The following is a 24,415-nucleotide window of genomic DNA, read 5'->3' on the forward strand; positions in this document are numbered from 1 at the left end:
GCCTCTTCTGGTTTTCCTCCTCCTGTGGTGGAGGTCTGAGGACCTCACACCCCCTCCTGTCCCTCTTGTCCAGAACATGGGAGCAGTTCTTTCCCCTTGAGCAGGACAGGAGGACTCCGTGAGGCTCTCCCTTGAGGAGCCTGGACAACCTTCTTTGATCATAACCTCCAGTTTCACTGATGAAAATACTCCTGTTGATAGCCCAAAATAGATCTGATCTGTGATTTTTCAGCACATGTATCCCAATATTCAAATGTTTATCTCAGCCCTTTCTGACTGGATTTGTCACTTAAAACAGCAACTTTTTTCATCTCTCCACTTCTCTTCAAAAATGTTCTGCTTCCCCTTAAATGCTGGGAAACTGTGGAAATAGTAGAAATATGTTTTTTGCCTTGATTTAAGTGAAAGATCCCATTTAAATCCCCGTTTCCCTAAGCTGTTCCTTTCTGGTTTGCTGGTACACAGGAGAGCTGTGGGTGGGGTAAGATCATGCCTGAAATGAAACCTCTCCTTGTCTCACTTCAGCAAAGTGAGAAATGCTTCCTACATTGTCTCGAGACTGAAACTAACATTTTCTGTGAATAAAAACAAAAAAAAAAAAAAAAATGGAGACAAAGAGGAAAAATGGATCCAGACGAAGCAGCAAGTGAAGAACACAGTTTCTTGAACCACTTTTAATTTGTGCCACACTAAAAAAATCATTATTTGCAGCACAGGACAGCAGCACCTCCGGTATATTTAAACCAGGGCAGCTTTCCCTAACCAAAAGGCTTTGTGATGCCTCAGCACCTCTTCAGATTTCCACTCCTTATCACATTTCCTCATATTTTGGTGTTTATGGTGTTTTTCTAGTGATCAAGGGGTGAAATTCAGCCTTGGCATTTTTGAGCTGGTACCAGGAGCTGCTGGGAGGAGTTATCTTCTCCCTCCCTCCTTCTCCCCACCCTGGAAGTGTCACAATTTGATTTCCTCCTGACATTCTGCTCGGATCCTGCATGGCCAGGAACATCAACATCCATAACCCATTGCCCCACAAGGTTTATCCATGATTGCACAGCCCTGTGTGAGATCTGTTTATTGAAAATATTTTATTGCTTTCTAAAAACCAGTTTTAATAAACTCCAAGGAGATACAGGAAGTAGATCAGCAAAATTATTGAACACACTTAATTCTCTGGAATTTACTCTGCAGGAAGAGAACCAGCTCTGTGAGGACAAGTTGAGGAGACCCCATTTTGCCAGAGTTCATTGAGGTTGGTCTCCTCTGCACCACTTTAATCCTCAAATTCCAGCACAGCTTCAGGTGAAATCAATGGTCAATGGATTGGTTTCAGCTGGGGTTTGATCAGCACCTTGCACCTGAGTCAGGTAAGAATAAGACCAGCAGTTTTTGGAGATGGAACAAGCCATAACTGCAGTGTTTGCCAAGGAAAACTCCTCACAAAGGTTTGAGACTCCTTCCCAACTCCTCCTGCTCAGCAGCCACCACTCTACACTGTCTGTCCTTCCTAAAAACTCCACATCCTCCCACTGCTGCCCTCCAGGAGCAGCCCACCCTGTCCCAGTGATGCCAGTAAGGTCATGGGTGAGCCATCTCCAACTCCTTCCCTGTATTTCAGGAACTTGTAGAGAAGCTGGAGAAGACAGATGACTGCCTGGAGTGGCTGGAATTCCTTCCTCTGATCCTATGGAATTTGCACTCTGGAGGAAACGTGACATGAGATGGGAAGAGTTGGGCTGTAAGGCAAGAGACCAGCTCCTGGCATCCTCAAACACATGGAGATTGCCCTCCTGAAATTCCTAACACGGGAAGGGAGGCTCTTCCCTTAAGCTCCAGCACCTTTAAGGATATAATATTGGAGTCATCCAGATGGGAATTCCACCCTGACACGGAGTGTGAAATACAGAAATGGCACCTCAGGTCAGGGCATTTCTTTGGAGTGTTGGGTTCTCCCAACAGAGGAAAGACCTCCCAAGAGGGGTCAAACACGGTGACCTCCCTTGTGGAGAGGACACAGCAGGAGACACCCCCAGCTTCCAGCCCAGACTCTGCCAAGCCCATTGGATCCACCAGCAAAGCACCTGGACACATCTCCCCTCCTCCTTCCCCACGAGGAGTGGCACTTGGGGTCAGGGGGGCACTGGCAGTGCTGGGGGGTGGCTGGACTCAAGGACTGGAGAGGTCTTTGCCCACCCAAAGGATTCTGTGTGATTCAAGTTTCACGCAGTGTTTTTCCCCCACCAGGTAATTCTGCACCGCTTGGCCTCACTCCATGCCCCAAATCCACGGAATTCCCTCCCAGTGTCAGGGATGAAGCTCTGTCACTCTGGGCCAGCTGTCACCAAAGGAAAGCTTGCTTTGGCCGTGGCTGATCTCCAGGGAAAGCTGGCAGTGTCCCCAAGGGAAGGTGTTCCTGCTGGGTGCCTGGGCTGTGCCACGCAGCACCGCACTGGGATATTTGAGCAGGGTCCATAGGAAGATGGATGAGACACCCCTGCAGCTGGGGAGCCTCTCCCATTGCCCAGTTTGGCCAAAATGGCATCTTCCAGCAGCTGGTGTCCCACTGAGCACGGAGCTGTGGCAGTCAGAAGCGGGTGTGGTGCTCGGGATCGGGATCAGGGTCCGGCTCCACCAAGGCAGCTCTGCCCACCCCGTTGGGCACAGCATGGCCACGACTCTGGAGCTCCTCCCAGCCTTTCGTGGGGCAAGGGCCACTGCTAGGGACCACCAGATGTTTCTTCTGCACCTGCTCCAGGATCTGCAGCACCTGGAATGAGTAGACAGAGTAGGGAGTAGGTCAGGAATTAGGGGAGAGCAGTGATTTCTTCTCCAGCTGCTGAAATAATAAAAAAAACATAAAATAACAGGTTGGAAGTGACCCTTAATGGGGCAAGGACACCTTCCACAACATCTTCTCCCCTTGGGCAAGGACACTTCCCACAAGATCTTCTCTTTCAAGCATCTGGCTTGGTTTTGGTATGACACAAAATCATTTTTGTACTCAGAGGTCTCTTGGATGGGTGGACTTGGAGAGCCTGCCCCATAGAGGTCTGTGATCTTGGATTTCAGAGCCCTTTCCATGGATGAATCAGCCCCACCTTGCCTATTCCCCAGCTCCACAGAGGTGCTCCAGTGGATCCAGAGCAGGATCAGGACAGAAGCATGGAGCTCTGCTCTTGTCCCTCACACCAGCCTGGGATAACTCCTCGTGCTATCACAGAGTTCTTGGTCTCCTTACTGAATGAGGAAGCCCCAGGCTGAAACTCATTGAATGGAGAAATAGAATGGAAATGAAACCCAGCTGAATTTCACCTGAGACTTGGGGATGATGCCGACTCGGAAGAATCCGATGTTCCCACTGTCGATCTTGGTGCAGTCCACCACGGTGGAGGCAATGTTCTCTGGAGAAGGCCCAGCACAAAGAACTGCATCCACCTAAAACCAGCAGATTTTCTCACCAAATTCCCCTTGGCAAGGGAGAGTTTTCCCTCCCAACAGTAAATAATTCCCATCAAAGGCAATGCTGCTCCTTCCTGCCCTGCTGCAGTGACACCAGTGTTAGATTTGGAGGGAATGAACCTCAAAGCAAGGACAGGGAGAGCTCTGTGGGGTGCAGGTCAGCAGCACAGCACAGGCAGGTTTACAGCAGCCAACGAGCTCTGGAGAAGTCCCATCCACAAAGAGAATGTGTATGAAGTTTTGATTTTTGAGGAGTTAGAGGTGGTAGATGTGCACCACGTCTTGTTTAAAGCTGTCACAATGACACAAAATGTAAAACCCCCAGAATTCAGCAGTGCAATCTTAGAATCATGGAATAATCCAGAGTTGGAAGGATCCACAGGCACCATCAACCCAACCCCTGGCCCTGCACAGGACAAACCCCAACAATTCCACCCTTCCAAAGGCTCCTGGAGCTCTGGCAGCCTCAGGGCAGTGCCAGCACCCTCTGGGGCAAGAACCTTTCCTGATCTCCCACCGAAACAATGAAAGGCCATGACCATGGCACTTCCATGAGAGCTCTAACAGCCAGCAATATTTTGGAGCTTGGCACCAGTTTTAGACCAGCCTTAGATGGGAATCCCTGAGCTCCCACAGCCCAATGTCAGCTGGAGCCCTGGCACATCCAGGCACCAGGATTTGCTTGCTTGTAAGCAATAATGAATTTTTTATTGCTCCCATCATCCCGTGTTGGAATATGAACCCACTCACGTTGCCAAGCCATAACTACGCTGTGTAAAGCAGAAGAGTTTTGGTTTCACACCAACACCTGTGCTTTAAAATCTAATTTCTCTTTGACACCAGCAGGAGGAGCATCCATGAGATTTTTTGAGTTAGAGCCTTTCCCAGATTCCTGATCCCTTCTATTGATTTGCCTTCTGGAAACGAAGTGGTTTCACTTTTCCATCCCCATCTCTTGGTTACCTTATCTCCCAGCTTGGCATACACTTGGTTGTGGTGGGTCGTGTCAGCCTCTCCCGTTGGGTTGGCTGATGTGACCACAATGGGACCAACCTGGTGATGGAAAAACAGGGGTCAAAGCTCTGAGCAGGACTTTGGGGATAAAAGAGGTGACTCAAGCTCTGAACTCCATCTGTGACTCTGAAGAGAGCTCAGTGTGGCTCACCCAGGTGAGGCACCTTTTTTGCAGGCAACCACAGTGCCACCAAACTGCGTTTGAGTGACCAGCACTGACAAATTTGGGTTTAGTGATGATGGCCATGAAATGACATCTTGCTTTCCAGCAATAGCACTTGCCTACACCTAGAACACTCAGGGGATCACAGCTCCTGTGGCCACCTTCTGCACCTTCTGAAGTTATTCTGGCCTCAGAGAAGTCCCTGCTTCCAACAGTGTTCTTTATTGGAAATTAAACTGTGTCTAAGGGCATTCTCCTGATTTCCTGACCTGGTGGTTGCTCCTTTTCCCCTCTTTGCTGCCATAAGATCCCTCCCAGCTGCCTGCAGGCCCCAGCCCCCCTCAGAGAAGGGCTCAGGTCACGGGGCTGAGGTGCTGGGACTCACCAGGTCGATGAGGTGTGTGGTGACAGAGCAGTCGGGAATGCGGATGGCCACACTCTGAGGGGTTCCAACGTACTTGGCAGAGTCCTTCATTCCCAGGAAATCCACCCATTCACCTGCACCAAGCAGAGTCACTCAGCACTTAGAGGTTTACATCAGCCCAAACATGGTGATTGTAATGGGAATATCCCTATGGAACATGTGGTGTTGCAGGGCTTCACCGTTTTGGGAATTTCAAAGCCAAAGCTCTCCAGAGAGCCTGGAATTACCAGCATTTCCTCACCTCTGGGAATGACCAAGCTAATGGGAGATGGCCAGGCAGCCTCCATGAAGTCCCAGAGGAGGGGAGTGAACAAGTGCCTGGCAGGTTCCAGCTGCTTCAGACTGGAAATCCAGAGGGACATGGGGCGATCCTGAGCCTGGCGCTTGGACCTGGAAGGAGGGAAGAAAAGGTGAGGCTGGAAGTGAGATGAGGATTTAAATTCAAGGAAAGGAAACTGCTGGAGAGGTCTAGAGCTAAGAGAAGATGTGCAGGCTCTGCCCCAGGTCACCAGTCTGGAGTAGAAGTAGGACTGTTCAACCACAGACTGGATGGGAAGGAACTTTAATAGCTACTCCCAGTCAGGAATGTCTACTTCCAAATCAAGGCTTTAACTTCTTGTGTACTGATGGGTAGAGGTCCCAACAGCCCAAATTCTGAGGAAACCCCACCCATATGAGGGGCTCCAGTTTACACAAGAGGGGGTTTTTTGTGACAACACGTACCTCCAAGTAAGAACAATAACCACATGCCCCATTTGCCAGAAGTGGTTTGGGTTTCTTGTGGTGTCCAAGTTACCGAGCTCCATCAGCCTTCAGTGTCCCAGAACACATCCACAGCTCAATTCCCTCCTTTCCTCACCTGGATCTTCTCCCCCCCTTGCTGTTCCCACCAAGGCTGAGCTGCCTTGCTCTCAGTGGGTGCTGCAGCCAGCACTCAGAGCAGCTCTGGGTTCTGGAAGGTTCCTGAGGCTAGCCCAGGTGCCAGGACTCACCTGTGAGCTCTCTCCACGGCGTCAGGCCGGCTGCAGGCGGCCACCAGCACGTACACGGTGTCCGTGGGGATGCCACAGGTGCCACCGTTCCTCAGGATATCTGTGGGCACGGGAACAGGGCACCAGCCTTGAGTGACAGGGGAGGGGTGTAATTCCCATGGCAGAACTGTCACACAATGTGCTCCTCTCCTCTCCTCTCCTCTCCTCTCCTCTCCTCTCCTCTCCTCTCCTCTCCTCTCCTCTCCTCTCCTCTCCTCTCCTCTCCTCTCCTCTCCTCTCCTCTCCTCTCCTCTCCTCTCCTCTCCTCTCCTCTCCTCTCCTCTCCTCTCCTCTCCTCTCCTCTCCTCTCCTCTCCTCTCCTCTCCTCTCCTCTCCTCTCCTCTCCTCTCCTCTCCTCTCCTCTCCTCTCCTCTCCTCTCCTCTCCTCTCCTCTCCTCTCCTCTCCTCTCCTCTCCTCTCCTCTCCTCTCCTCCTCCCAGCTCTGGCAGTGCATTTTCCTAAGGGGATATCTGGCATTTAGGGAGGTTCTGGGCCAGAGTGGAGAGAGCAAGGACCAAGCATTGGCTCTGCTCTCTCTGTGCAAAGCTTTGGGTGGTAGCCCCAGCCTGGAGCATTGCTGGGTCTCAGAGCAGATGAGGACACAGGGAAATGATGCAGGAGACACAGCAGGAGACACGCTGCTCTACTCAGCTCGTGACTCCTGTAACTTGGCCCATTTCACCAAAACATCCCCACATCATCCAGGTTTCCACATCAAGGCCAGGTTAGATGGGGCTTGGAGCAACCTGGTCTAGTAGAAGGTGTCCCTGCCCATGGAACAAGATGGGCTTTAAGGTCCTTTCCCACTCAAACCATTCTGTGATTCTCTGATTGGGATAATGTTCTTTTAGGAGTGTTCTGCTACAAAAACCTCCCAGAATTTCCCCTCCATCCCCACATCTTGCCCTCTATTTTCCCCTTACCTGCAATTCTCTTGACTGAGGAAGCTTTCCTGGCAGGAAGGTGAAGGCACTTGCTTGTTCCTGCCCCGACACCACTGAGCTGCACCATGGGCCTCCCCATGGGCAAGCAGCAGCCCTCAAAGGTGCTGCTGGCCAGGGCAGCCAGGAAGCAGTAAAAGCTGACCAGCCCAAAGATAAGAGTGGCAGCGATGTCGTATCCAGTGGGAAGAGCATGGATGGCATCCAGCAGGAAGCTGACAGCGATGAGCATGAACGTGAGGGAGTAGAAGAACCAGGCCATGTTTAAGAAGAGCGAGCAGAAGACAATGAAGCTGTTGAAGAGCATGAAGGAAATGATGCCCACGGCTGCGTGGAAGCTTCTGGCAGTGCCACAGAGGCCACTGTACCTTGTCAGGCCCCAGATGATCCACATGACAGAGTAGAGGATGAAGGCACTGCTCTCCAGGGTTTTACCCCGGGCAAAGGCCACTGAGCCACCCAGGAGCTTCAGGATCCCACCAGCTACCACCAGCCATGGAATGACCACGGTGGCAAGAGGAGCCTGAGGGTCTCCTGAGGCTGTTAGAGCAAAAGAAGCCAGGACACTGCAGGCATAGGTAAGGACCTCTGCATCGGCATACTTGGAATAGCCCAGGTAGGGAGTGTGGAGGTCTGGACCCTCCCGGAGCTTCAGGAGGCTGCTGCGAGCAAGGAGGGCCTTCACAGCCCCCTTCCCTGTTGGGATCTTGGCCCTGGCCCTCACATTGTACAGGTGAATCAGAGCCACCAAGGCCGAGGACACAAAAATGGCCACGGCCACGCCTTGGGGGCCACCTGCAAAAAAACCCCTGGGGCTGCAAGCCAAGGCAATGCAGTAGGCGACAAAAACCAGCAAGTACAGGCCATCCACAGGGCTCTGAAGGGAGAGAAAAAGAGCCAAGACAGCAAAAAGAATGGAGAAAACCACCAGGAATGGGGTTGGGAGAGATGGCTCCTCTGGCTGCCAGGCAGGGTACAGGAGGCAGTAACCTGCAGCGAATTTGAGGATGGAAGTGAAGCCAAAGGCCGTGGCCATGAGCGCGTCCATTGCACGGTAGGACAGCACACAGATGCCAATCTGGAAGGTGCCAGCTGCCCACAGCCAGGGCACGTGGCCCAGGAAGAGCCTGTGGGTGACGCCCAGGAGCCTGCAGCAGAAGACACTGGCTGACAGCATGTTCAGCAGCAGCCCAGGGGCTGTGAAGGGGTTCGTGCTGCCAGTGCTGCCCCGGCCCTGCTCCTGGGCCTTCTTCTCAGTGAGCTCCGTGCCAGGGAGGGCAAGGCTCCCTTTGGTCAGGAGGCACAGGATCCTCCCCAGGGCAAAGTAGCCCCCGAGCAAGCAGACACTGAGGTGAGCGCAGGCCACGGCCGAGGGCCCGAGCGAGGAGCTGCAGTGCAGGGCCACCTCATGGGCGCTAGCCAGGGACACGGCGGCGGCCACCAGGCCCAGCAGGGGCTCCCCGCAGAGGAAGCCCACCACGGCCAGCAGGAGCAGGGCCAGGGTGAAAGTGGCCAGGCCTGGCACCAGGGCATCGCGGGCATCGCCCGGGCCGGGCAGCGCTCCCTGCCCTGCCAGGATGAGGATCACCCCATAGCCACTCCAGAGGGCTGACAGGGTCAGGCACAGCGCCACCAGCAGCGAGGCGCTCCTGAGGCTCCTCCGGATCCCTGCGGAACAAACAGAGACACGGCAGTGATTTTGGACAGCGTGTGGGAAGCAGGGCTTAGGAAAAGCAAGGAGCAAGATCACTATGGGGCAAGGATCAGCCCAGGTCCTGCCTGATGATGGATTTATCCTGGAGAAAAGGAGGCCACTCTTATCCCACTCTTACCCCACTCTTCAACTGCCTGGAAGGAGTTTGTAGCAAGGGGTCAGGCACTTCTCCCAGGGAACAAGAGGAAATGGCCTCAAGTTGTGCCAGGGGAGGTTTAGATTGAGGATCAGGGAAAATTTCTGATGGAAAAAGTTGTCCAGCCCTGGCACAGCTGCCCAGGGCAGTGGTGGAGTCCCCATCCCTGGAAGTGTTGAAAGACACACGGATGTGGCACCTGAGGACATGGCTTGGTGGTGGTGCTAGTTGATGGTTGGATTTGACAGTCTTGAAGGTCTTTTCCAACCTGAACAATTCCGTGATTTGATGATTGTGTGATTTCATGTTGCTATGAGTTACAAAGAATAAATGATTCAACATTCATTCTAGAAAGTGTGAGTTTTGTCCTAGGCAGTGATTTTCTTCTCTCAGATAAGTAGAGTCACTGTCTTTTGGCACTTACCCATGGACATTTCAATCCATGCCTGCTGAAAGTGCTCTCAGAAAGCCTGGGAGATAAATGTGTATTCTGTGTTTTAAAACTCTGAGATCCTGGTAGAGCATTTGTTTAAAACAAACATTGATTTCTTCTCTCGCCTATAGAGGGAAAATTTGCTGTGCTGACACAGAGCCATGGAATGGTTTGAGTTGGGAGAGACCTCAAAGCTCATCCCATGGGCAGGGACACCTTCCACTATCCCAGGTCCTCCAAGCCTCATCCAGCCTGGCCTTGGGCACTTCCAGGGATCCAGGGGCAGCCACAGCTGCAATGGACAGCACACTCCTCTGGGAGGAGGGATGAGTGGCCCAGCGAGGCTGCCATGGTTTGTATCCTGTGGGCAGAGCAGAGCTGGATGTGCACAGCTGTGGGAAGGAGGTTTGGGGCTGGCCAGCTCCAGATCTTACCTGCATAGGCCAGGAGAGCCGACACAAGGAGCAGCAGGACCCCCAGAGCCGTGCTGGGGATCAGCGGCGCCGCTCGTGCGGAGCTGTAGAAATGCACGGCCAGCAGGAGAGAGCCTGTGGGACATGGGGAGAAACACACTGAGCTTGTAAACCTGGCTCAAAAATCAGGGGAGAATCAGGGCAAACAGAGCAGGGAAGAGAGAGAAAATAACAGTGCAAGATCTGCAAATAGGAAAGTCTAAAGAGCTGGGGGAGTGTGGCTCGGTTTGTGCCCAAGGGCTCACTTCTTCCTGTGTGCCTGGTTTGAAAAAGTTTGGAATTAGTCACTTGAGGCTGCCCAGAGAGGTTGTGGATGCTCCATCCCATCAAGGTCAGGTTGGATATTGGGGCTTGGAGCAGCTGGGTGCAGGGGAAGGTGTTCCATGGCAGGGGATGGAACAAGATCATCTTTAAGGTCCCTTCCAACCCAAACCATCCGGGGAATGTATGAAAGAGTCTGAAAGTGCTCCCCTGTTGCCAGATAAAGGTAAAAATCCATTATTCCAGTTATACAAGAAGCAGACAGACAACACACCCTGCAGCAGATTCCTCCAGCCTTGTACTGATAGAAAACCAGTTGAAAAAATCCAGGAAGATGGAACACAAAGGAGGAGCAAGTGAAAGACAGTGAACTCAGAAAACAGAGCTGTGGGGAGAAGGGCTGGAAAAGGAAAGGGGAGGAAACTGCATCCAAACCGAGATGATTTACTACAGTGACTATAAAAAAGTTTGGATTTGCTTCCCTCCCAGCGTGGAACAAGTACAAAACTTCAGGCCAGCCCTTGGAAGCCAACACAAATATTTTGTTGGCTGCCAAAGCAGGCGCAGGGATCTCTGGATAGAAAAGCTCACCCCAGGCAGAGAAGTCTGCGGATAAACAGCCTCCTGAGCCCCCTCGGAAAAGGAGGGTGTCCCGGAAAGCTCGTCCCGAGCCCGTGTCCCGTGCCAGGATGCCAGGAGCGGTCCCTACCTGCGGAAATGCCCAGGAGCCCGATGCAGGAATGCAGTGACTCAGCCCCGCTGTCGCCCATCCCTGCGCGCCCAGCCCCGGCCGAGGGCTGAGTGCTGCCTCTCTTTCCTCCCATGCTCTTTATAACCAAACCATCGCCGCTGCCGCCGGTCCTCCCTGCTCTCCACCCCTTTTCCCTACAAACCTCTTCTGTTCCGGCTGCTCTCTGCATGCGGGAGGAAATGCAAATGAACTTCTGGCTGCAGTAAATTTGGGGCTGTGAGTCAGCGTGGGCTGCTGGTAGCTCCCTCCAGGGGCCTCTTAATTTTACTGTTGATTAACCCTTGTTCAAAAAGACACTTGAAAAATAAGGCTGAGGGTTTATTGCTGTTGCTGCCTTTTTTTGCTCCTGCCAGTGAGGAAATGACACTGGTTAAAATGAAGGTTTTTGCAAGCATCCACCTTGATGGAGCAAACAAGCCCTCTGCAAGCCCAGCAGCTCCTTGGGGACCACTTGTTTCTGCTCACCCTGGCCATGGGCCTGCTGTTTGTCCCTGTCTCAGCTCTGAATGCCTGGCACCAGCCCCCTGAGCTGGGCAAACCCAGGGCAGACTCAGTGCCATTCCCTTAAAGGTGACTTCTGTCCATCTGCCACTCCACATCCAGCTCCTCCAGCCCAGGAGAGCCTCGCTGGCTTTCCAGGTCAGCAGTGAGTGTCCAGCACTGCCAGGATTGTGTCCCAAAGGGGACATGAAGGACCTGTGGGCAGCTTCCTGCTGCTCCTCATGGGGAATGCATGGTCAGAGCACAAAGGTGTTTATGGATGGAGGGTAGGCTGCAGAAAGCACTGGCCTGGGGATCGTGTTGAGTCATGGCTCGGGTGGGAATTGTCAGAGGACTATTCTGTGACAGCTGACAGAGGTTGGTTCCTCTGTTGTGTTGTTTGTGGGGATGGAGCAGTGTAGGGACTGTTCCCTCGGGGAACTCAGCTCCAGTTATAGCAAATCCCACTCTCCTGACAAGGCAAAAGGTGCAGAACAGCATGCAGAGCTGGTACTCTTGGGCTGCCCAGGGATGGCTCTGCAGAGCTCCTCCAGCAGCCAGCTCTGATGTTTCCCTCAGCAGATCCTGCTCTGTGATTCCCCATAAATCCTGTTCCACAGCCGGGGCAGGAGACCAGGAACGCTGCTGGGAATGGGGCTGGGAGCTGCACTGACTGAGCTCACAGTCAGGCCTGTGGGATCATCCAAGGGGTGCTGGAGCTGGGACAGCATACAGAAGAACCCCAGAGCATCAGGCCCTCTGCTCATCAGGACCCTGCTCCTCCTGCCCCGAGCCAGCTGCAGCACGATGGCAGCTGGATCCAGCTGGATCCCCTTCACTGCCACAAACTTTCCTGGCATCTCCAACTGTGCCCACCCTGCAGGAATAGAGTCCCTTCCCACCTCTCCTCACTAGAACCTTAATGCAGATTAAAGCCACTTGTTAATACCAAAGCCCACAACAAACCTGTACAGCCAAGACCATCCAGGCTGGAATAACCCAGCTGAGAAATGTCATTTATCATTCATCTCTCCCTTGCAGAGACATCTTTAGGGCTGACATGTCTGTTGTGACAGATGTTTTCCCAAGGGGAGGAAACAAGCCTGGCTGGTCCAGTTGCACCAATTCCCCCAGTGATGGGAACCAGCCCAGCCAGTTTACACCAGGCAGGTGTGGCTGATATGGTTTGCAACAGGCAGGCTGTGGGAATCCTCAGCCTCTGGCTACTTTTGTTCCATGGCTAGTGGGCCTGCTCCTGAAGCAGCTGCAGGAAGGAGAAATTACCTGCTCAGGTTGCAACATCACTCGGCTGTTTTTCCATGCAAGAGGAAATAATATACCCCTAAACCATAGTTAGGATTCCTTAGATAGCAAAACAAAAACAGGGGAAAGGCTTTGGGTGTTTTTTATGCATATCTCAATTTAATTCCTCCTCTGGGCAATAAAAGTAACTGAGAGGCACAGTCTGGGTTGGGTTAATGGGACTGCAAAGCCTCTGTCACACATTTCTTGTTCCTGCTTGTTCAGGTAGCAGCTGGGTGCCTGAAATGCCTCATTTTGGGAGAAACGTGCCATAAATGAAGTCCCAAGCAGCAGCAGTGAGCCTCCTCCTCAGGCCTGCCCTGACTGAACACCTTGCCAAGCCACGAGTTCATTACCCACAGGATGTGCTTCATGTCTCTCCCAGAAATGACAGAGCCCCAAGGAACATGTCTTATAAATAACCCCTGAAAAACACCCTGCAGCCATGTTCTGGGAGTTTTTTGTTCTCTCAGCCTCCACAGGGCACAGTTATTTCACCAGGGCCAGGCTGAAATAGAGAAGTACAGGATCATCTCCATGAGAACAGAGCCAGAGTGGGAGGAAAGAGCTCCAGACACTGAACTCAGCTCCAGGGGCCCCTCCAGAGCTCAGGGCTCCAACAATTCCCAGTGCCACCTCCCTGGGATGAAATAAACAGAGAGATGGTTCTGTTGATGAAGAATCCCATTATTCCAGAGATGAAGAAGTGCTTGGACAATGCTCTCAGGCACAGGGTGAGTTTGTTGGGGTGCCTGTGCAGGGCCAGGAGTTGGACATTGTGAGGTCCCTTCCAACTTTTCTAAACTCAGAGTGCAAAAGGCAGCAAACAACTGCAGCAAAGTGTAAAATATCCACTTTTGAGAGATGGGATCTGAGGGAAGGAACATTCAGGATCCAAAAAGGAAATGTTGGTGTTAAAAGTCTGAAGCAGCGTATGCAGTGCAGGGTTCAAAGAATGGGTCAGAGAGGGGAATGCACTGGCTGAAATCCTGGCTCCCTTTGATACCATCTCCTGTGCAAAGGTTTTGGTGCTTCAGTCTGAACTGGAATGGAAAATCAACAGCCGAGGAGGAAAAACACAGCTGCTCTGTTGAGCAGGGCATGTCAGCTGGGGCTGCTCTGCAGACAACGTGCTGGGAGGAAGATCTGTAAGGGAGCAGCCAGTTGAGGAAACAAATAATATTTATATGCCCTGCCTGTGGAACTGGAAATAAAACCTCCCTGCCAGTAAGAAACGGAGCCCAGCCCTCGGGGCCCCACCTGCTCCCAGGGAGGGCTGTGGCTATAAAGGGCTGGGGCAGCGAGCAGAGCTCGCAGGGGCTCTGCGGGGACCATGGCCAAGCGGGTGGCCGTGCTGCTGGCGGGCTGCGGCGTGTTCGACGGCAGCGAGATCCACGAGGCGTCCGCGGTGCTGGTGCATCTCAGCCGGGAGGGGGCTCAGGTAAGAGGCACCGGCACGGTCCTGCCCGGGCTCCTTGTCCCGGCTCTGCTCCTCATCGCTTCCCTCTTCAAAACTCCCCAAAAGGCAAGCAGCGGTGCCTGGAGTCACTGCGAGTGTGGAGAGCTCCCTGCGCAGCTGTGCTGTACACAGGGATTGGTGCGGAGCTCTGCATCCAAATCCCCAACACATTTTCCTGAATGCCTTCTCTCCTCGCTTCTGGCTTCACATCCTCTTTCTCTCCTGCTATTTCTGTTTAAAAGACAGTTTGGGCTGTTTGAGATTCATCTTTTTAAAACATTCAAAGAGTGGAAGTGAAAATAGAATCAGAGAATCCCAGAATGGTTTGGGTTGGGAAGGACTTTGAAGCTCATCCATTCCCATCGCCTGCCATGGGCAGGGACACCTCCCACTGTCCCAGGCTGCTCCAAAGCCCGTCCAGCCTGGCCCGGGACACTTCCAGGGATGACAGAACAGACAGGGGTGCGTGAGTTAAACCTGAGTGGTAAAAAAGGTGCAGCTGCTCTAAAAGTCGGGAGAGCCGCTCCGTGAGACTGGGGAAGGAGGGAGGGAGGGAAAGCCTCTGGGACATCTTTCTCAGCTGTGAACCACCCACGGGTCTGGTCGGAGCTGTTCCCCTGGGAATGGGAATTGCTGTGTGGAACACAGAGGCACAGGGGTGACCTTCCCGCGCCAGCCCCTCCAATCCCAAACCATTCCAACCCTGCTCTCGCTGTTGGCTCCAGGATGAGACTTGGCCAGACGTGTGTAATTTTGCCTATTCCTCTCCTGGAGCTGCTGCAGTGCTTCCCTCCTGCCGTCTCCCAGCCCAGCAGGCTCGGAGCCCGTCCCTCCCTCATCCCTGGATCGCCAGGGGCCTCTAGTGGAGGAAACTCGGGCGTCATTTCAATCTCTCCCTTTCTAAGGCCAGCGTAGAATGGAGTATTTCAGCTGCAAGGGAGCAGAGCTCAGTACCTCCCTCTCCACGGAAAGCTGCCATGGGGTGCCTCTCAGCTTCTTTGTCTCCCACCTAGATAATAACAAAATTCTCGGCTGCTCCTCACAGGACATTCCTTCGGGCCCTGCCCTCCTCGGGACACCTTGGTGTTCCTTAAATCCTGCTTAAATTGTGGGGCCCAGAGCTGCACAGATGGGCCAGTCCCAAAATCTGTTCACCACCCTCCACTCTTAATTTCTGTATGTGAGCTTGAAAGTGCTAAAGGAAGGGAGAGCATTTTCCAGAAAAACACTCTGGCTTTGGGAAAGTTGGTAGGGAAAGGAAACTCCAAGTCCTGTGGGAGATGGGGTGGGACAGCAGCTCTCTGGGTGGTCACCCTGCAAGAGGGATTTATTGGGATACGGATGGACACTTCAGCCCCCCAGACAAGCAGTTCTTAAATACTGAAAGTTTCCTTCCTCCCTTCCCTCCTTCCTCCACGCCAGCTGTTTCCCAAGAAAGCCCCTCAGCATTCCCACTCACTGCCTGTGCCTTTCCATGTTTCTCCATCACTGCTGAAGGATAACAACCTCTCCCCTCACTCCAGGCTGAGGTTTATGCTCCCAACATCCCCCAGATGCACGTGGTGGACCACGTGAAGGGGCAGCCCACGGCGGAGCAGCGCAATGTCCTGGTGGAAAGTGCCAGGATAGCCAGAGGCAACATCAAGGACCTGGCCACGCTGGATGTCAAGGGGCTGGACGCCCTCATCATCCCAGGTAGGACTGAGTGGGGTCTGCCTGCCACGGCTTGGACATTCCATAGGTCTGGAAGGGCGTGGGAGTTGTGGGATGGAGAGAGACAGGCTGGAGCAGGGCTTGGAAGGAGAGCTAATTTTAGTTCATTTCTTGATACTGGACTGTCACAGACATCTTTTATAAAAAATCCTTTCCTTAGGATTTTTCCTCCTGAGAAGCTGGGAGGCCTCAGGAACAAAATGTAAACAATGGTTATCTGCTGCTGTGGAATGCAACAGGTGCATCTGGGATTGGTCTCATGTGGTTGTTTCTAATTAATGGCCAATCACAGTCAGCTGGCTCGGACTCTCAGATAACAAGCTTTTGTTATCATTCTTTCTATTCTTAGCTAGCCTTCAGATGAAATCCTTTCTTCTATTCTTTTAGTACAGTTTTAATATAATATAGATCATAAAATAATAAATCAGCCTTCTGAAACATGGAGTCAGATCCTCATCTCTTCCCTCATCCTCAGACCCCTGTGAACACGGTCACAGTTGGCCTGTTGCATTCCACAGCAGCAGATAACCATTGTTTACATTTTGGTCCTGAGGCCTCTCAGCTTCTCAGGAGAAAAAATCCTAAGGAAAGGATTTTTCATAAAAGATGTCTGCGACACTGGGCAAATGCTGCCAACCATCCCATCCACCTGAGCATTCCACCACGCCTCACCTGGCAAAAATCCTGCCCTGGATATAATCTCCAGCTAAACACTTCTTTCTCTTCCCTCAGGTGGCTTTGGGGTGGCAAAAAACCTGAGCACTTGGGCCACGCAGGGCAAGAACTGCAGCGTCTCCAAAGAGGTGGAGGCTGTGCTGAGGGCGTTCCACGCTGCCCACAAACCCATCGGGCTGTGCTGCATCTCCCCCGTGCTGGCAGCCAAAATCTTCCCGGGCTGTGAGGTCACCGTGGGCCACGACACCGAGTGTGAGCAGTGAGTGACCAGGGGGGTTGGTGACACTGATGCCGAATTTTGCCCCAAAAGGCGAGAATAACTGCTTAAGAGACTCAGCCTAAGTCAGATAAGCAGGAGGTATTTTATTGCGACGTGTCGGAGAAATCACAAAATGGATTTCTGAGTTTCCCGTAACAAAAGCAAGCTCTTTTATACAGTTTTGAATATAGGATTACATCAGATCATATACATAATCATATCTTTGCATGAATATTCATATGGGGCGTGGTGTAGGCGGAGCGTGGGCGGGGACATCTCTTTTGAGGATCATCTTGGTGGTCGTTCCGGTTGCCTTCATCATGGGCTGGGGTCTCCTGATGAGTCTTCCTCTTTAAACTTTTGAACTTCTTTCCTAATTTGGTCAATTCCCGTTGTACCTGGCTTGGTCTCTATGGCTTGGCAAAGTTCTTAGGGTCAGTTTGACATTGTTGGCTCTGAACATGCTTAGCCCATCAGTTCCCCTATTCCTATCTCTCTTTCCTGTCATTGTGTTTCATACTTTAGCTGATTTATTGCTTTATGTGTTTCCTAATGCTATGCTTTCTTCAAATGCCTCACATTCTATGTTTTAACTCATTATTTCTTGAAGGCTATCTGTTTTGGGGCTTCAACACTCACACCAGGGTCCCCCAAAGTCACCAGGGATTCCGGTTAGGTGGTGGAAGCTCACAAGGAGCTGAATGCTATTGCTGAGAACTCAGCTCTGCTGCACTTCCAGCCCTTTTGAGGACAGAACAGGGAAAAGTAGAAACTCTGGAAGACTGATTTTATCATTTCTCAGCACAGCAGAAGGAATGATGTAACACCTGATCTGTTTGCATTTTTGTGACTTGTTTCCACAACTCTGATGGCTTTGAATAAGACACTTTGTTTGAAATTAATTATTTACCTCCCTGATACCTCACAGACCCAGGGTAGGAAAAGCCTTTGCTGACTCCAAGCTAAGCAGGTCCAAGGCAGGAATAGGATGGTTACCCAAGGCTTGGGGTGGGAAGAGAAGGAGGGAGTGAAACTGTTTTCAGTCCTACAGGGAAGCTGTGACTGGATTCTCCCAAGGGCAGGCAAGGAATGTTGATGGCTTTTGCTAGAAAGGAGTTTTTTCACTAACTTCGAGGAAGCTGGTGGAAAAAACTCCCCCCAAACCTAAATCTAATTGTTGCTCAGGGAAGCTGTGGCTGCTCCATCCCTAGCAGTGTCCAAGGCCAGGCTGGACAGGGCTTGGAGCAGCCTGGGACAGTGGGAGGTGTCCTGGGCATGGCAGGAGTGGCACTGGCAGGGCTTTGGGGTCCCTTTTCACCCAAATCTTCCCAGGCTCCTATTAACATGAGCACTGGAATGGGCAGAATTAGGTACTGGAACATCCAAAGTGGAACTTCAGGTCTCATTTTGGCCTTACCTCAGATGTTTAACTCATTTGAACAGAAGGTTTTCCTGTTGTATAGTCCTGGAAAACTCCTGGAATGGGAGATTTGGATACTGCTGAGCAGGTTCTGTGCAGTGACCACAGAATGTTCCCTCTGGCCCTTCCCCAAGCACAGAGTGAAGGAGTGTGGTATTCACATGCCCTCTGAACAGAGAGGAGCTGTGAGACAAGCAGAGAAGAAGGAAAACACGAATGGTGTTTATCTTGCTTGCTGTGCCTGTGTTGAACTAAAGCAGAATGCAATATGGAGATTGTTTGCCCAAAGTGAGGATGTTTGGTTCCCTTGGCCTGTCAGGGCCAGGTGTGTGTGGGGGGGACTGTCACAGGACAGTCACGAGAGAATCAGAGAGGAGTGCAGTTCTGTGCATTGTCAGCAAGAGTGAGTGCAGGGCAGATTCAATTTAGATGAAATGTATATAGTGTAGTATAATAAATTAATTCATTAGCTGTAGGAGCATTGGGGGGTAGGACAGTCAGGACAGAAACGAGAGATCTCTGCAGCCAGGTCAGGAACTTGGGGTTTATTGCAAAGGGCCTGGGGGCAGGGCCCTGCTGGGAGCTGCCAAACACAGCTGGAGCAGCAAAGAGAGAAGAGAGGGGAGAGAGGATGAGAGGGGGAGAGAGTAAGGGAGGCAAGAGAGTGAGGTTCCCATTACAATTCAATAAATCTTCTGTGTTGAATACTCTAATTCTCACTAACCAATCTAGTAAAAAATACAAATCCTATAGCATTTCCATACAGCCTATCAGAATCACTACATCACCATGCTGTGTTACATTTTAAACCCTAAAAACTCCTCTTTGGGCCCCTTCTGCCAAGCTGGCAGGTCCTGCTCTGCCCCTTGGGCCTGTCTGCAAGCAGAGGGTGTTGTTCCATCACAAGGGGATCACCTTCAGTCTGGCCACACCGTTGTTTTCCAATTGTTCAGTAACTGAGGTATCTCAAAGCTTGCTTTCATTTCAATCTCGCTTATAGCTTCCATATTCTCAAAATCTTTTGCCAGACAATCTTATTTATAAGGCTTTCCTGCTTCATCTTCCCCAACAATTAGCCTCCTGATGATGGAGTCAGATGCATCATTCTCTCTCCCCTTCATTGGAGTCGCCTTTGATTTACAATAAAGCAGATTCCCCACTCCGTGTTTTCCTTCCCCGTTCCCCTGCAGGTGGCCTTATGCCAAGACTGCCGAGGCCATGAAGGAGCTGGGCTGCAGACACGTCAACAGCCAGGTCACCGAGGCGCACGTGGACGCCAGGAACCGCCTGGTGAGCACCAGCGCCTTCATGTGCAACGCCCCCATCCACCAGGTGCACGACGGCATCGGCAGCATGGTCAGGGAGGTGCTGCGGCTGGCCTGAGCTCCCGCAGGCACCCAGCTCCTCCCCGTGGAGCCTGTCCCTCCCCTCACACAGCAACAGCTAAAGGGACACTCTGGCTCTGCCCCACAGCTCTGGTGGCTGCTGAGGAGGGACAGTCCTGGAGGTGGCGTGCTCTGCCAAGGACGCGTCACTCCCTGCCGGGAGCTGGGCTGGAGCTGCCGTGGGATGGTGGGATGGGAGGGACCTCAAAGCTCATCTTGTGCCAGGCTCCTCCCATGGGCAGGGCCCCCTTCCACTGGCCCAGGCTGCTCCATCTGGACTTGGACACTTCCAGGGATCCAGGGGCAGCCGCAGCTTTCTGGGCACCCTGTGCCAGGGCCTGCCCACCCTCACAGGGAGGAATTCCATCCCAAAATCCCACCTATCCCTGCCACAGGCTCCCCCAGGGTTCAGGGTCAGCTGCTCCCCAACCTCTCCTCAGGCAGTGAATTGTGGCCAAAGGAAGGAACCCAGCTCTGCTACCAAATAAAACCTGATGCTTCTACTGAATTCTGAACTCTGCTTCTGTGTCTGCCTCTCCCTCTGGGTCAGTTGGGGAAATGATACAGGAAGAAATTTCCAGCACCAGCCCCCCTCCCTTGTTTTGCTGGGGTTTGTCAGAAGCCAGACTGGAGCAGGAATGTGACACTGGTAAGAGCAGGACCAGCCCTGTGTCACCAGCCAGCTCTGGTGGGAAGAGGTGAAATTCTTCTCCTGCATAAACAGGAGCAGAGAATTCCAGGTTGGAAGGGTCTCAAGGCTTACCTGGCCTAACCTTTCTTGATAAAAATGCTCTCTAGAGAAGATGTCCAGCAGTCTGTCCTGATGGATCCCAGAGTGCCCAAACTCAGGGAATTCACCACTTCCAACAGCTGATTGCCTCATGGTGAAAAATTGTGCCAAGGTGCCCATTCAGAATCTCCCCAGGAGTGTCCTGTACAGATTATCCCTCGTCCTTTCCATGATTCCTCAGAAAATGGGAGTTTCCTTCTCCTTTGTAGCCACCCTTCACATACCAAACATGGTGACAAGATCTCCCCTAAACCCCAGTTTTTCCAAGGCTCAGCTCTCTCAGCCTGTCCTCACATGGGAACTTCCCAGGCCTTGGATCATCTTTGTGGCCTCTGGATCCTCTCCAGCCTGGCCATGTCTTTTTTTTGGCAAAGTGGGGATCAAAACTCTTTCCACAACTCTGATGGCTTAAAAATAAGATTTTATTTGAAATCCAATCCCATCTGCAGCCTCTGAGCATTCCTGCAAGCACAGAGTCCTCAGCAGCAGCACTGGGAATTTCCTTCTGCAAAGATTTCCTTAGCCATGTGAACTGACCACAAGGTAAATTGCAGCAGTTTAATTTTATTTTGAGTTTAAAGAATGCCCTAGAAAAGGGGGGAAGGGATAATCCCATAAAACAGGTTGTAAGAAGGTGGTTCCTGCAAATATGTCATAAAAAGAGTTCACTGTAGGCCCAAACCAAGACATAAACCCAAAGTAGATTGACACTGAGCAATAGATTGACATTGTCTGGTTCTGAGTCATGTCTTTGCCAAATTGAATTGTTTGGACCCATTTTTTTAGTCAGAAAAGGATCTAAATTTGGTCCCAAAAATGTGATTTGTGGATTCAAAGCAGTGTAAACATCATAACCAGCAATCACGTTGCTGCTTGTAAACAGAGTGGTGCAAACTGGTCCCAAACACCTTTACAATTAAAAAATTTTACACAAAAAACTTCTAACAGAACTGACCTGTATTTTCTGCTGCCTCCAAAGAAATCAAGACACCACAAAATGAGGCTCCCATTCCCTAAGGAATGTACACAAATCCCACTGGGTTCAGTACAAGCCAGTCTTCTTCATGATCCTCAGGAATTCCTGCTCGCTCACTTGCCCGTCCCCATCCCGATCTGCCTCATCAATCATCTCCTGCAAGAGATTTGGGGTCAGCACTCAGCTCTGCCTTTACTGGGAATCACTGGATTGATTCATGCAGAATTCCAGCCCCTCTTTAGCTGTGCTGGAGGGCACAGTGTTGGCTCAAGCTCAGACAAAATACTTCCTGCAATCTGTTGTGGTGGGGTATTTACAGAGAAATCTGAGCAGGAAATGTTATAGGGAAGGTCCTGGGGGAAACCAAGTGCTTGGAGCAGAGTGATTCCTTTCACATCTCTGCTGCTGCACAGAGCTGCAATGGATGATCCCAGTCCTACATCCATGTGGGCTCAACCCATCCTCAAGCTCAAACCCCACAGATTCCAGGAATTCCTCCCTTCCCACCAGTGCTGGATTTTCCTCCCAGCTCCAGCACAAAGACCCCAAAAGCACCAGGTCCAAACCTGCAGCTCTTCATCAGTGAGGTTCTCCCCCAGCACTTTGGCCACACGTTTGAGGTTTTGGAAAGAGATTTTTCCAGTCTCATCATCATCAAAGAGTTTGAAAGCTTTGAGAATCTCCTCTTTGGAATCTTTTTCAGCCTTAAGGAAGAGGACAAGTTTAAGGTAAAACAGGAGTGGTTATATTGTAGGTGACACTCAAAATAAAGTTATAAAAGATCTGATAGACTGAGTAACCCTTGGGGACAAATAAAGGAGCTCAACCAGCAGGGATTACACATAAAATTCACACAGAGACACAACCAGAATTCCAGAATTTCAGGGATCATTTTCTGTCCTTGCCAGCCAGATATCTTTGGGATTTCACTATCAGGGTCCCCTGCTATTAAATATCTGGATTTTGAAAAGATTTTTCAAACCAGAGATTTAATCTGTAAATTAGAATTCAAGGAAAGAAAACACCCCCATGCCAGACATCAACCCTCCAAAAGCTTCTGCAGGCCTGAGCTGGTTTCCTGCTGTGAGAAAAACTTGTTTTCCCTTTTTTCAACACAAAATTCACCTCTGCTTGTTAAAGAAACCTGTTAATAATATCAGGATTTTAATTTTTCCTTGAAAAATGAGAGACTCTAGGATAGGGATTACCCCAACTTTTATACATTTAATTGTTAGGATTAAAATATATAGAGCTTTAATCTTCCTGTAAACCCAAAAGGAAATAAAGGCTCCTCATCCACCTTCAAAATTCCCTCTGGAGCTGTGAAACATCCATACCATTCTCTGTGACATCACTGCCAGGAAGTCACTGAAGCTGATTTTTCCTGTCCCTTCCTTATCGATGTCTGAGATCATTTTCTTGATCTCTTCTTTCTTAGGTTCAAACCCCAGGGCCCTCATGGCCACCTGGAAGGACAAAATAAGTTACAAATCCTACAAAATTGTCACCAAAACCACAGGAGAGGGGGAAAAAGTTTCCAAAATTCTGGGTCTCCCAGAAAACAGGGGCAGGCTGAGAGTGAGGCTGCTCTGCACTCACATCAGGATGCAGAAAACAGGGATAGAAACATTCCTGTTCTGGAATTGTGCCTCAGCTAATCCAGGAATTTCCTACACACACTCTCGCCATCTTTAACTGATCAACCACAGGGAATTTAAATAAGTTTATTTTTCATTCCGGTGATAAAAATCTTGTCGGGAAAATGTTTTCTTCCTTTGATAAAGGGCAGATAATAGCAACAACAACAATAACAATAAAAACAAAGCATAAAATCCTCAACAAGAGGAACACCTCCACCACCTTTTCAATGGACACAACCCCTTTTTATGATGTTTTATGCACAGAGAAAGATTTGGGACACAAAGCACAGAATTATACATGAATTTTGGGCAGCCTAGTCCTAAACACACTGCATAAGAGCAGTAAAGAGCTGCAATTAAAGACAAAACCGTGTCTTTTGCCCACCAGGTGTTCTGCTGGAGGGAGGAGGGGGAAACCCAGGAACCTTCAGTGCTTTTTGACGTTATTTGAGCATTTATGGCCCTGTTCCCTTATAACCTCAGTGACCTCCAGCCCCAGGGAAACCCCGACCTTCAGCTCCTTGACATCGATGCTGCCGCTGCCGTCGGTGTCGAAGAGCTCGAAGGCGTCGCGGATCTCCCGCTGCTGCTCCTCCGGCAGCTCCAGCTTGGGATTCGCCTTCTTCCTCTGCGCCGCGGCCGCCAGCGACGGCTTCTTAAAGCCGCAGGCCTCGGCACGGGACAGCGGGGTCGGGGGGGAACGGGGACTCAGCCCTGGCACTGCCCCGGAGCCCCCGGCAAAACCCGGAGCCCCAACACAGCCCCTGAGCCCCTCTCATGGCCCCTGAGCCCCCTCAGTGCTCCTGAGCCCCCCTCTACAAACCCTGAGCCCTCATCACTGCCCCAGAGCCCCCATCATGGCCCCTGAGCCCCTTTCAAAAACCCTGAGCCCCCTCACAGCCCCTGAGCCCCAACCACAGCTTCTGAGCCCTCATCACTGCCCCTGAGCCCCCTCCCTGCCCTTGAGCCCCAACCACAGCTTCTGAGCCCTCATCACTGCCCCTGAGCCCCCTCCCTGCCCTTGAGCCCTCCCACTGCACCTGAGCCCCCACCACAGTCCCTGAACCTCCTCACTGCCCCTGAGCCACCTCCCTGCCTTTGAGCCCTTCCACTGCCCTTGAGCCCCCCCACTGCCCCTGAGCCCCAAACACAGATGCCAGCCACCTTCACAAACCCTGAGCCCCCTCACAACCCCTGAGCACCATCACAGCCCCTGACACCCGTCACAGTTCTGGAGACCTCTCCCAGCTTCTGAGTCTCCTCGGCCCCACTCAGTGCCCTCCCAGCCCCTTCAGCGCCTTCGCCGCCCCCTGACCGCTGCTGAGGCCCTCACGGCCGCTCACCGCCCTCACCATCCCGCCGGCTTCACTCCCGGCAGCCTCAATACCGCGCCCTTCCATTGGCTGTCGCCCCCACGCTGCTGCTATGGCAACACGCGCTCCTATTGGCTGGCGTGACGGCGGAGCCAAAGGTGAATGAGCTCGGGGGAGAATCTCCTCCTTCCTTCAACGCGATT

At 51.7% G+C, this 24,415-nt stretch overlaps 3 protein-coding genes across 4 annotated transcripts; 1 reads left to right on the forward strand and 2 right to left on the reverse strand.

Annotated features, from left to right (window-relative positions):
* Window positions 1-2,584: 2,584 nt before the first annotated feature.
* Window positions 2,585-10,819, reverse strand: LOC131088705 (uncharacterized). Its single transcript, XM_058032952.1, has 9 exons — window positions 10,759-10,819; window positions 9,750-9,863; window positions 7,015-8,700; window positions 6,053-6,152; window positions 5,302-5,450; window positions 5,022-5,134; window positions 4,423-4,512; window positions 3,313-3,435; window positions 2,585-2,767 (listed from the first exon to the last, which is right to left on the reverse strand). The coding sequence occupies exons 1-9, from the start codon at window positions 10,817-10,819 to the stop codon at window positions 2,585-2,587; spliced, it is 2,619 nt and encodes an 872-aa protein (XP_057888935.1).
* A 3,096-nt stretch (window positions 10,820-13,915) lies between these two features.
* LOC131088637 (putative glutamine amidotransferase-like class 1 domain-containing protein 3B, mitochondrial) lies at window positions 13,916-21,314 on the forward strand. Of its 2 annotated transcripts, XM_058032864.1 has the most exons (5): window positions 13,916-14,023; window positions 15,565-15,736; window positions 16,487-16,685; window positions 17,947-17,952; window positions 19,299-21,314. In XM_058032864.1, the coding sequence occupies exons 1-5, from the start codon at window positions 13,916-13,918 to the stop codon at window positions 19,489-19,491; spliced, it is 678 nt and encodes a 225-aa protein (XP_057888847.1). In that variant the 3' UTR covers window positions 19,492-21,314. The 2 variants fall into 2 exon arrangements, with proteins under 2 accessions (XP_057888847.1, XP_057888846.1); XM_058032863.1 differs by lacking the exon at window positions 17,947-17,952 and having other exon boundaries at window positions 16,487-16,688.
* Window positions 17,105-24,315, reverse strand: LOC131088638 (centrin-2-like). The gene is made up of 6 exons (XM_058032866.1): window positions 24,252-24,315; window positions 23,411-23,569; window positions 22,597-22,725; window positions 21,826-21,963; window positions 21,239-21,415; window positions 17,105-18,164 (listed from the first exon to the last, which is right to left on the reverse strand). The coding sequence occupies exons 1-5, from the start codon at window positions 24,297-24,299 to the stop codon at window positions 21,326-21,328; spliced, it is 564 nt and encodes a 187-aa protein (XP_057888849.1). The 5' UTR covers window positions 24,300-24,315; the 3' UTR covers window positions 17,105-18,164; window positions 21,239-21,325.
* Between the last annotated feature and the right edge of the window lie 100 nt (window positions 24,316-24,415).

The sequence above is a fragment of the Melospiza georgiana genome, chromosome 12 (genome assembly GCF_028018845.1).
Source record: "Melospiza georgiana isolate bMelGeo1 chromosome 12, bMelGeo1.pri, whole genome shotgun sequence".
Taxonomy (NCBI): domain Eukaryota; kingdom Metazoa; phylum Chordata; class Aves; order Passeriformes; family Passerellidae; genus Melospiza; species Melospiza georgiana.

Bases quoted from the DNA above. Each gene is read 5' to 3' on its own strand.
- LOC131088705 (XM_058032952.1), bottom strand. From the start codon at position 10,819: ATGGGCGACAGCGGGGCTGAGTCACTGCATTCCTGCATCGGGCTCCTG. The intron at 8,701-9,749 runs GTAAGATCTGGA...TTTGTTCCGCAG, and splicing joins GGCTCTCCTGGCCTATGCAG to GGATCCGGAGGAGCCTCAGG. The intron at 5,451-6,052 runs GTGAGTCCTGGC...CCCTCCTTCCAG, and splicing joins GCCGTGGAGAGAGCTCACAG to GTCCAAGCGCCAGGCTCAGG.
- LOC131088638 (XM_058032866.1), bottom strand. From the start codon at position 24,299: ATGGAAGGGCGCGGTATTGAGGCTGCCGGGAGTGAAGCCGGCGGGATG. The intron at 22,726-23,410 runs GTCGGGGTTTCC...TTGTCCTTCCAG, and splicing joins TCGATGTCAAGGAGCTGAAG to GTGGCCATGAGGGCCCTGGG. The intron at 21,964-22,596 runs GTATGGATGTTT...CTCTTCCTTAAG, and splicing joins CAGTGATGTCACAGAGAATG to GCTGAAAAAGATTCCAAAGA.
- LOC131088637 (XM_058032864.1), top strand. From the start codon at position 13,916: ATGGCCAAGCGGGTGGCCGTGCTGCTGGCGGGCTGCGGCGTGTTCGAC. The intron at 14,024-15,564 runs GTAAGAGGCACC...CCCTCACTCCAG, and splicing joins TCAGCCGGGAGGGGGCTCAG to GCTGAGGTTTATGCTCCCAA. The intron at 15,737-16,486 runs GTAGGACTGAGT...CTCTTCCCTCAG, and splicing joins GGACGCCCTCATCATCCCAG to GTGGCTTTGGGGTGGCAAAA.